The sequence below is a fragment of the Danio rerio genome, chromosome 2, assembly GCF_052040795.2.
Source record: "Danio rerio strain M-AB ecotype USA chromosome 2, GRCz13ab, whole genome shotgun sequence".
NCBI classification, from domain to species: Eukaryota; Metazoa; Chordata; class Actinopteri; order Cypriniformes; family Danionidae; genus Danio; species Danio rerio.
In genome coordinates this window covers 16,453,398-16,465,597 of record NC_141022.1, presented here as the reverse complement: position 1 = coordinate 16,465,597, position 12,200 = coordinate 16,453,398, and the positions used below count along the sequence as shown (strand labels likewise).

Here is a 12,200-nt window from a genome sequence, read left to right as displayed (position 1 = left end):
CATGCAATTATACAATATAAAGTGTGCATTTCAAAATAGGGGTGTCTGTGTGTAATACCTTTACTATGAAGTGATCGGCTCACTACAATAATTAAGAACAGTTTGTATATTGAGTATTGCTTAAGGTTTTGGCATCATCATCTCCTGTTTTTTGTAGGACCTGGAGGACATTAACAAGTGGGGTTTAAACATCTTCAAAGTGGCAGAGCACTCGCACCACCGCCCACTAGCCTGCATCATGTATGCCATCTTTCAGGTTTGTGCACAAAAAAGCTTATCTAACAAGTCTAGAAAAGTGTTTATTAAATGAAAGGCAACTGGGTTTTTTTTCTCCAGGAGAGAGATTTGATGAAGACATTTAAGATCCCAGTGGACACCTTTGTGACATACATGATGACTCTTGAAGACCACTACCACGCAGACGTGGCCTATCACAACAGTCTACATGCAGCTGACGTGGCCCAATCTACACACATCCTGCTGTCCACACCTGCACTGGATGTAAGATACATTGGATATACATTTTATTCATTCCTTCATTTTCTTTTCAGCCTGGTCCCTTTATTATTCTGGGGTCGCCACAGCGGAATGAACCCCCAACTTATCCAGCACATGTTTTTACACAGCAGATGCCCTTCCAGTTTCACTGAGAAACACTCATACACACTCATTCACACATATACACTACGGTCAATTTTAGCATACCCAATTTACCTATAGCACATGTCTTTGGGCTATGGAGGAAACCCGAGCACCCGTAGGAAACCCACACAAACACGGCGAGAACATGCAAACTCCACAAAGAAATGCCAGGTAACCCAGCCGAGACTTGAACCAGTGACCTTCTTGCTGTGAGGAGATCATTCTACCCACTGCACCAGATAAAATGTTTATTACTTTTTAATATTTTTCTATTGAATCTTTTATTTCAATACATCTAACAGATTAAAAGAGAAATGAAACATTAAAAGAAAATTCAAAATGTTTAAATCAAGAGAATAATATAGGAATAAAAACTACAATCCTGACAATGATTTACAATGGTCACTCTGTACTTAAAAAAAAATTAATAATATTAATATAAAAAAATAATTAAAATGCCTAAAAAAACAAATTTGAGATAAAAATAAAATAACTTTTTCTATTTATGTTTACTGTCCTTTTTCCTCATGCATCATCCATCTAATCTCCAAACACTGCTCAATGTTTGGTCAACAACATTTTTTGTTTGTTTGTTTGTTTCCTCATATTATCTCAACTCTCACAATGTTTTGTTTTATTAAAAGTCATAATTTAAACCAATTAACAAGTTAAGTGCATTTAGGAAATGTGATACCACCTGTTCATGTAACACTGTCCTTTACTGTTTACAGGCAGTCTTTACTGACCTGGAGATTCTGGCAGCTCTTTTTGCAGCAGCCATCCATGATGTGGACCACCCAGGGGTCTCAAACCAGTTTCTAATTAACACAAGTGAGTGAATTTTTAATTTACACTTCCCTTTAAATATGGCTTGTTTATGGCTCCAAACAGCTGGAATCATTGGCACTCAAATCATGTGGAAGAACAAAGACTGAAAGTTATTGCTGTTTTATGTTTCTCTTAAACATCATGCCTATTTTTACTGTAGACTCTGAGCTGGCACTCATGTACAATGATGAGTCTGTTCTCGAAAACCATCACCTAGCAGTTGGTTTCAAACTCTTGCAAGGGGAAAACTGTGATCTCTTCCAAAACCTCTCCAAGAAGGAGCGGCAGACTCTCAGGAAAATGGTTATTCACATGGTAAGCATTGCTGGCTAAATTTTGCTGCTTGGGGAAAGTTTTGGTTTACCCTCACATAAAACTACCACACCTGATGACCATTTGTATAACACCTGTTTAAATGCAAAGACCATTGTTAAATAGTGGTTAATGTAGCAAAAGCAATTTCTTAAAGGTAGAGGTTGAATGATATTATAATATTTATACACAGATATGCACATACTATTCAGAGGTGGAAAGATACTGAAGAATCATACTCAAGTATTTTTTGCCAAAAAAAAAAATGTAGTGCAAGTAGAGTAAAAGTATCTTTCAAAACTACTCAAAGTACTCAGGGTAAAAGATGGCCCTTCTAAATGTACTCAAGAGTAATAAAGATCAAGCTGTATTCCACCGTATACCCTGTGAAATAATAACGTTCTTTCAAGGGTGTTCAACGGTTTTCAAGTGTAAGTTAAATTATTTGCCATTCATGGACTATACTTTTAAAATGTGAAATTAATTATGATCACAATCCATTCATATTATGTGCACCTATAATATGCCAACAGAAAGCAGGTTGGTGCATTTACATGGGGAGCTGAAGAGTTCAGATGCAAAACCTTCTAAATCCATCAGACCTATTTTTTTGTAAATGAGCATTTTCCATCAGGCTCCTCTGATTAGGGCCAGAAGTTTCATTTTATATGTAATGTAAATGTTATTATCTAGTAAATAATTTTTTTTTTTTTTCATAAATGTCACTTTAGACAATTTCTTGGTTTTTGACAAATAAGATTTTCTCTTGCATCAAAACCAGCAAAATCCACCTCTGCTTTTTTTTTTTTTTTTTGCAAAAACCTCTAAATCCACTTATCGGGACAAGACAGTGTATTTAGTTGAAAAATTACTAAAGATGCAATTAAAAAATATTTTTTCCAAACATGATGCACATTACACAAAACACCTAAAATTAAAAATACATCTGTCAAGTGGCGGTTCATTTTACTGTGGTAAACCAGTGAAAAAGCAGAAGGAAAATGAATGAATGAAATCTGTAAAGTAAGTGCATTAATCAATAACATTAAAACTGATATTAATTAAATCTGAACAATCAGTTGTCATTTCTGATATTTGGGATTCAGATTTAATGCAAGTAGAGCAATGTAAACATTGTAAACTAAGTTTGGTACATTTAAATATTGTAGTTTAAAACATTGTGAAACATCAATATCTGTGCATTGTCCATTAATATAAAAAGCTTATCAGACATAGGCCTATAGGTAATATAAAGCAGGCTAATATAAATGTATAGTTTTATGCATTATATTTATTTTTATCTTTTAAAAAATAGCTTACATTAGCAGATAAATCACAAGGTTTGGACTTCTGGGCAAAAAATGCCTCTCAGACAATTTTAGAAGCTGTCATTCATTCATTCTCACCATTCTCAAGGTCTCTTTTTCATCTCTTATTTATCCCTATAGCATCCATGTGGGATAAAAGAAAGGTATCTTAACTCGGTTTTTCATGAAATGGTGTTGCCGTTTAATGTATAGTAAATCGGACTCATTCAAAGTATCGTCGCTGTGCAAACCAACATTATAAATGCATGCTACACTTCCGACTGCACATTGCATTTTCTTTTTTTAAGGCATGTTTTCATTTGTCATCCACTAACAGTCGGAGAGGCTTATCCAGTTCATCATAATAATAATAATAAATTTTATTTGTAATTTGCTTTTCTTATACTCAAAGCGCTACAGGCAAAATACTAAATCACAAAGCAAGCAAAACAGCACAACAATAAAAGATGCAATAAAACAATAAAAATATGAACCATAAGATAGGACGATGATTTTGTTTAAACTTTTTTATTTCTAAGTTAAAAGCAATGTTAAAAAGGTGAGTTTTAAGAAGATTCTTAAAACAGTCCAGAAAGGCAGCATTCCTAATGCTGATGGGGAGTGCATTCCAAAGCTTAGGTGCACTGTGTGAAAAAGTCTTCCCACCCATGGTCTTGAGTTTACACCGTGGCTGATGCAATGTAAGTCCCGATGCAGAACGAAGACTGTGGGCTGCGGTGGCAAGGGTCACCAGGTCGCAGATGTAACTGGGTGCTAACCCATGCACTGCTTTGAAAGTTAAAATCAACGTCTTAAAATCAATCCGTAATTTAACAAGAAGCCAGTGTAATTGTTGTAGCACAGGAGTAATATGGTGGTGTGATAATTTGTCTGTTATAACCCGTGCAGCGGAATTTTGTATATATTGTGGTCTTCTGAGAGAACTTGTTGGTAAACCAACAAAAAGTGAATTACAAAAATTAGGACATGATGTGATAAAGGCATGGATAAGCCTCTCTGCATTACGTCGTGAGAGAACTCATCAAACTTTGTCTTTTTAAATCGTAATCGTAAGGGGAATAAAATGCTTTTCTCATAATAGCTGGTGTATCAGCGCGCATCTACATGTAAAACATATATGATTCAATTTGCACCTTCTGATCGGTTCTTGGGATATAGCGGCTTTTACTGTCAACGGCAAGTGGCGTTTAGCGGCTTTTGCCAACCAACTGTTATATCTAAATAGGCTGACGCTGCAATTTAGATGATTTAAAGCAAATCTATTTGTTGATGGTCAGTGGTGTAAAGTAACTAATTACAAATATTCAAGTTACTATAATTGAGTAGTTTTTCTCAGAAATTGTTATTTACTAAGTAGTTTTAAAAATATGTACTTTTACTTTTTCTTGAGTACCTTTTTAGTGCAGTATCTGTACTTTTACTACTTTATTTTTTCTTGTTTATGGGAATTAAAAAAATCAGTCCTGTAAATTCTGTCCAATCAAATCACACAAAAATGTAAATTGCATCATAATGAACTACTTCAAGACATGTGCACTTTACATTGCACTTTACAATGTCTTCTGGGACTTCCTGAGCGAGTTCGGTGCTCAAGTATGCATCGGTGTGTCCTCGATATCAAGATCACATCCGGGAAGTTTTACACATCCTCTGTTCTTGCGGTCTTGAGTATTGGAACTGAACTTTGGCAGCTGATGATGACGTTACACAAGAATACAAGGACGCAAGACCGCTGAATAACGCATATTGAGAAACAGCCACAGTCCTGGAGAGCCAATGTCCTGCAGATTTTAGCTCCAACTTGCCTCAACACACCTGCACGGATGTTTCTAGTAAGCCTAGTATGAGATTGATTAGCTAGCCCATGTGCGTCTAATTGGGATTGGAACTAAACTTTGCACACTACATTTGCCCTCCAGGACCGAGTATGGGCCCCCCGAGTTTAGATGCATGTCGCTGAAGAGACGATGATGGATATTTACTGTATGATGACCGAAATGGCCTTAAACACCCAGCAGGCACAAGATGTCAACATGATGTCAGATTGAAATTGTACCCTAACGTCGTGGAAACGCTGCATTTTGTTTGGAAATGAAAATCGTGTTTACACATCAGAACTCAATGTCAGCCCGTTATCAATGTCCAACGTCCAACCTAAAACCAACCAAATATCAACGTCTAATGATGTTACAGCTTGACGTTGTGTCAACGTTACCGCTATGACATCTATCAGATGTTGGATTTTGTTGCCATAAATGATAAATAAATGTCAGTATTTGACATCAATAGGATGTTGGTTTAAGATGGCGGCTCGACATTGGATTTTGGTCACTTTCTAACAACCTAAAATCAAATCATAAGTTTTGCAATTTGAACCCTGACTAAAAAAGTTATGAGTGTCCAGCAGTTTGTGCAGTAGTGATAAATTGCATGTAAATGATAATGTAAAATTCTGTAGCCCTTTTAGTTTTTGTTTTAGACCATTTTAAGATTTTAGTAGGCATCCTTTATCTTCTAATCAGAGACATGCTGTCTCTTGGCCAATGCATGTAAAAAAAAATAGCATTCTTCAACACTTTTAATTGCTTTCACACAGTATATGTTTGCTGCATAAAAACATCCGGGTAACACTTAATATTGATATTAATAATAATAATAAAAACAATAATAATTATAATAACAATCATAATATTTTTATGATAATTATAATAATTAACTTGGCATTTTTTATTTATATACATATAAACATGTTTAAGGTGCTTAATAATTGTATTTTCATACTTTGTTAATGATGGATTTTTTGTTACTAAATTAAGTATTGCATTAAGATTCTTCAGAATGAGTAAGTAAATGATTAATAAACTTTAAATTAAAAATGTATATATTTTAGTTATTTATATATTTATATGTTATATGGTATAATAGTTATTTTGTGTGTTAATAAATGCTTTATTTTGTAGGAGTCCATCTATTAGCCCAATGACGAAACTAACAGCATGGTCGAAGGTATAATGCATGTAAGCCTTTTCTAGTGCTTCTGAAAAGAATTTAATTATTTATTAGAATTTATTCATATTCGTTTTTTAGCTCCGAATTTAATCTGATTCTAATTTAAATGATCCTAAAATTTAGATTGTATTTCTAATTGTAAGAACGGACCACATTCATCATTTATGATTTAATTTAGAGTTTTGATATTTTCTGAGGTCCGATATTCTAATTGTACTAATTGTAGGGACCAAAATCGCTCAGAGTTCCACGCCCGCGGTTTGCGCTTATTCTCATGGACAATATGTCGACACTCTGAAAATAGTCAGAGGATGCAGGATTAACTATATTTGAATAAGCTGGTCACATTAACACTTACCTAATCTTAAAAAATAGATCCTTAGCCAAGCCCATACAACTTGCTACTTCCAGTGGTTAAATGCTTAAAAGGTCTACATGTTATAGGCTCTCTATGGCTACGTATAATTAAATGTGCCTATTAATCAATTCAATTTATGCCATACTATAAAGGTAAAGAAGACTCCTAGTAATCTACTGGATACAATGAATTCACAAAACTCCAGAATTAATAAAAACTTAACATTTTATTTGTCAGGTAAAATTGTAATTTTTGTATTCTGCCAGTTACATAATAAATCATCAGGAAGGCAATTCAGAAATGAGACTAACAATATAACATCCATTAATCAAAGATAAATCAAAGAGTTATAGATGCATACCTGACCAGAGAAATACATTGCAGCATAAGTCTCAGAGATACTGCAATGGGGTGTCTTTTTGCAAGATCTCCCCCCGACCCATAGCACATCTTATCTTATATACTCAAGTAAAAAAAAACAGCCATAAATTCAAGACAATAGAAGTGTCACAGAAACCCTGGCCTGGTGAATTTGAGGACTTAACCATCTCTGAGGAGGGAGAGCATCATATCAAGATCTTATAGAAGTCAAAAACCAAATCAACATATACCAGTGAAATATTACTGTAAAATTAAGACCACTTTACCAATCACACAGAGACATTAAAAATGATACCAAACATGAATATAGTGCAGCAAGATACACCATATTAAAACCTTGAACATTTTATGTGAAATGTGCTCTAATTAGAAGGTGACATAAGGGTCAAGAAGGGGGGCTGGAGGTGGAAGTAGAAGGGTGACTTTCTCGCATTACCCCCTGCTGTAGTATACAGTAGCTCTGTTTCTCCAGCCAGTGTCTGCATTGTCAACAGTGATTTGGATAGAACAGTTGAACAGCTGGTTTCTTCATCACTTCTCAGATAAGAACATTGCATCTTGTCTCATGAAATTCTATAAGAGTTCTCAGAGTCTGATATTTTGGATCCTTTCAATTGACTTAAATACATGCAGTTTTGTGACTGCCATTAAATTGGGAACAATTTATGCTTTGCAAATCCCTCAAATAAAAATCTAATTTTATGACAATTAATGGCTCATATTATAAACAGTGAAAATAATGACAAAAAAATCAAACAATAAAAAATTTAGTTTTCATTTGATATAGTTTCATTTGTGTATCTTGAAATGAATATTTTGGTCATTTCTTTCTGTTTCAGTTGTTATTTACAAAGCATAAATAGCCCTCACTTTACTGGGTCACTAAAGTTGTAGTTGTAATAATGTGGTTGAGTTAATAAAGCATTTATTAACGTTCAAAATAGCTATTACTATACCCCTGGATGTTATGTTATATAAATGTTCAATTGAATAGTTTATTAGTCATTTAATTACTCATAATGAAGAATCTTTAAAACTTCTTGAAAAAAGGTTTGTAAACAATGCAATACTTGATTTTGTAATGAAAAGTTTATCATTAACAAAGTATGAAAATACAATCATGATACATGCAAGAATGCAGCATTTGTAGCTTTGTATATAAACTGCTTAATAATGGCTATTAATATAACATTAATGCTTAAGAAATAATGAATGAACTATTTGCTTAAATGATTCACAGTGTGCAGTTTTATATAGTGTTGCCAACATTTAAGTCTTAGAGTCTGATGCAGTCTTTGTAGGCGCTATTTGATTTGACAAGGATAACAGGACTTACTTAGCCAATTACCATAGACAAGGAAAAATAAAGACTGCAGGTTGAAGGAAAACAAAGCATTAAATATACAGCAATCTAAAGTAACAGTACACATTTTTTTAAATTATTTAAGTACATACTTAAGAAAAAACTACTCAATTGCAGTAACTTATTTATACTTTGCTACTTTGCATTTTAAATGTGTGCTTTTCAACTACTTAACAATCAAACAAACAATGGCAGAATACCAGCCTGTATGTCCACATTCACACAGCACATTTATTTACAAAGTGACATTGCCAACTACTGCCCTGGCATTTACTGTAGTAGTAAAACATGTTTGTGAATGAGGATAGTTTTGACAACATTGTCATCTGTATGCAAAAGCTTTAAAAATGCTATTTTTTTGTACATTGTACCCTAAGTCCACATCTATTTCTATAGGTGCTTGCAACAGATATGTCCAAGCACATGAGCTTACTGGCTGACTTGAAAACAATGGTTGAGACCAAGAAGGTGACCAGTTCAGGAGTGTTGCTGCTTGACAACTATACAGACAGGATACAAGTGAGTCCGGCCTTTGTGTGTCATAAACAACTTGTGGTTCTTTAGTACTCTCTAATCCCCATGTACACTGTAAAATTTTATTTGCTTAATTATCTTAGCATTTTATCTTTAAACGTTTAGCTGATCGAATAGAATAGTGGACCAAGTAAACTGGAATTGCAAAAATTAGGGTTACTAGGTTAACTTACATTTAAGCAGAACTTGCAAAGTTTGGTTAAAATACATTTGCTAGATGTCACTTTATAACATTTGCTTTCGCTACAACTTAATCTATATTGTGAAAACATTCTGTAAGTTGAAATTTTTTAGAAAAAAAAGAAAAAAGGGACATTTCAATATTTCATCAATTTATGGTTATTCACCCATGTTTTAAAGTACACTAGTCTACACATTGTACTTTGTTACACAGACAAAAACACACTGTACATTTTTTTTGCTCAATCTAAAACTGTAATGCTACTTGCTGCAGAGCAGTTTTGAGTTGTTCCCAAGTACTGCACTTGAATTTGAGTAACTTAAAAAAAGCCCTGCAGAAAACAGTTTTAAGTTGAGTCAACTTTTTTTTACTGTGCAGTACAATAAGCAATAAGAGACATACTTAATAATTAGAAGGCGCTCACACAATAATTAAATACCATCATGGGAACCAACCTAAAATTCAAGTAATGCAATAAACATTATTTATTAAAATTAGATGTAACATAAAACTTGAATGGGACACCAAGTAGAGAGAGTCTGAGTCTAGACCGAGACTAGAAAATGTTGCAAACAAGACAATCACCAATTATTAGACATGTCAAGCAAACATTAATTTAATGAAATGTTAACATACAGCAGTAAGCATGAACTATTTTATGTACGAGTACGAGTCAAGTGCGAGTCTAAATACACACAAGTCCATGACAAGATCAACACAATTCAAATATCCCAGTCCAGCACAGAACAGGAATACCTAACACTGGTACATGACTGTTTTAAAAAACTAAAAAAGAACCATAGTAATATCAACAAAAAAAGTGAAGTGTCATGCAAGCATTTCTGGGAAGTTAAATAATAGTCTTTACAAAGATATTGTTAGAACTAACTCAACTTACAATTTGTTTTTTGTTTTTTTTATCTGGCAAACACTTTTAATTTCAAAACACTTTCTAAATTTAAGTTGGCAAACACTCCAATCAAGTCAACTTACAGACTATTCGAAACAGTGTACAAGTTAAATTAAGAAATTATTAAGAAATTAAGTTAAAAAGAACTGAAAGGTGGCATCATATTTACCCTGGATTTACTCTGTTTCCGCAGGTCTTAAGAAATATGGTTCACTGTGCTGATCTAAGTAATCCCACTAAGCCATTAGATCTGTACAAGCAATGGACAGACCGCATTATGCAAGAGTTTTTTCACCAGGGTGACAGAGAGAGAGAGCGCGGCATGGAGATCAGCCCAATGTGTGACAAACACACTGCATCAGTAGAGAAATCTCAGGTGTGCAACTCATCTTTTGTTTAAATGAACTGGCACATGCTTTTAAAATATATATTTCTAAGATGCCAGGCAAGTCCACATTTAATAAAATTAAAACTTTTTTGTCACTGTTCTAATCAGAGTCAGACTGATTTTATAAGAAATGTTTGTTTGTTTGCTTTCCTACTAGGTTGGTTTCATTGATTACATCGTGCACCCACTGTGGGAGACTTGGGCAGACCTGGTGCATCCAGATGCCCAGGATATTCTGGACACTTTAGAGGAGAATAGGAACTGGTACTACAGCATGATACCACAAAGTCCCTCCCCTCCTTTTTTTGAAGCAGGAAGTCCCAGTGGAGACAAGTTTCAGTTTGAGTTAGAGGTTGAGGAAGGAGCTAAGCAGGATACTAAGAACCTCTCAAAGACGGACTGTGTTGAGATAGTGACGCATTCTACTTTATTTTCTGAGACGTAGCATGTAAACAGCTTCTACAATGGCTGTTTCGTTGACCTTATTTAAGTAAGTGGAGCAATGGTATTCTCCTGCTACATGAGAACCCTTCAGAGGACCACTGTGTCTTGGAACTTTGCCTCTTCTGCATAGCCCAAAAGAGGAGTAAATTAACATCCTACAAAACCTATCAAAAAATTACCCTCCAATTTTAAGGTTGACATGGTTTTTGTAAAGAAGAAACATGGACCTCTTATCAGAGGGTATTGTACTACAACATGAAAGAGACTTTTTGTAAAAAAAAAAAAGTTGCTACTTTTATCTACTTGGGTGTTTTATGACCATTTTGTTTTCACATATTCAACTACACATTTGAACATGTCATACTGTGTGTGTGAAACCAGCTTTCATATGTGTGAGGGCAATAGCATGTAATTCCCAGTTGTGTATTGGGAATGCAGTCTTCCGAAATTTTGAAGAACAGAATAATGCCATTCTTGTGCCAGCATACTTTATTGAAGTAATACAAAATCTTTACACTTTGTAACAAATAATTTCACTTTTTAAAACCATTCTTATAAGGTGATTCTTCTGGTACATTTTATTCATTTTCTTTTCAGCTTAGTCCCTTTATTAATCTGCCACAGCCAACTTATCCAGCATATGTTTTACGCAGCGGATGCCCTTGCAGCCACAACCCATTACTGAAAACCCATACTCACTCATTCGCAAACATAATACACTATGGACAATTTAGCCTACCTAATTCACCTGTATCGCATTTCTTTGGGGGACTGTGGGGGAAACCGGAGCACCAGGAGGAAACCCATGCAAACGCAGGGAGAACATGCAAACTCCACACAGACACACCAACTGACCCAACCAAGGCTCGAACCAGCGACCTTCTTTCTGTGAGGCGACAGCACTACCTACTGCGCTACTGCATCGCCAGTAAGTTTTATGTTGTATTTAATAAAAACAGGATCCAAAGAATTTTTTTTAAAGGAGCATTCTGGTGTGAATATAAATTTGAACGCATTTATGGTAATTATATTGATTGCCAAAGAAAAACATTTACTTTTTTAATGACAAGTTCATTTGTATGAAAGTTTCATTTGTACTAACATTATAAGAGTCATTACCCCTGTATAAATACAGTAAGGAATTACAGTTGTAGACACTTTATTGTAGCTGTGCTTTTTGTTTAAAAACAGACAATTCCAACTATATTTTTCTGCGGTAACAGATATTACAAATAGTTCTTATCCCAGATCCATCTTTTTAGGCTACTTTAATATGTGAGACAGACATTCCCACACTTTATTATTTTGACCTGATTAGTGATTTGTAACAAACTAATGTGCGATATATTTACAAAAAAAACACCTCTGTCTTTTAATGTCATATGATACATTTTTGTCAAGAAAATGTAAACTCTTTTACATGTTTAATTTCCTATAATCTAAGCTTTTAATATTCACAGAACAATAAACCTTAAATACACAATTGCTTATGTCAAGCAATATGGTTTCTCTTGATGTATGT

At 34.3% G+C, this 12,200-nt stretch overlaps 1 protein-coding gene across 5 annotated transcripts in view; it reads left to right on the top strand.

The window, feature by feature from the left end:
* pde4bb (phosphodiesterase 4B, cAMP-specific b) overlaps positions 1–11,648 on the top strand; it is a 158,009-nt gene extending 146,361 nt beyond the window's left edge. For all 5 annotated transcript variants that reach the window (XM_087240574.1, XM_087240575.1, XM_087240576.1 and 2 more), the window contains 7 exons: positions 158–256; positions 337–501; positions 1,374–1,473; positions 1,631–1,785; positions 8,618–8,740; positions 10,040–10,222; positions 10,392–11,648. In XM_087240574.1, the coding sequence (XP_087096700.1) occupies positions 158–256; positions 337–501; positions 1,374–1,473; positions 1,631–1,785; positions 8,618–8,740; positions 10,040–10,222; positions 10,392–10,679 (1,113 nt within the window). In that variant the 3' untranslated portion in view covers positions 10,680–11,648. The remainder of the gene's footprint in view (positions 1–157; positions 257–336; positions 502–1,373; positions 1,474–1,630; positions 1,786–8,617; positions 8,741–10,039; positions 10,223–10,391) is intronic.
* The last annotated feature ends 552 nt before the right edge of the window (positions 11,649–12,200 follow it).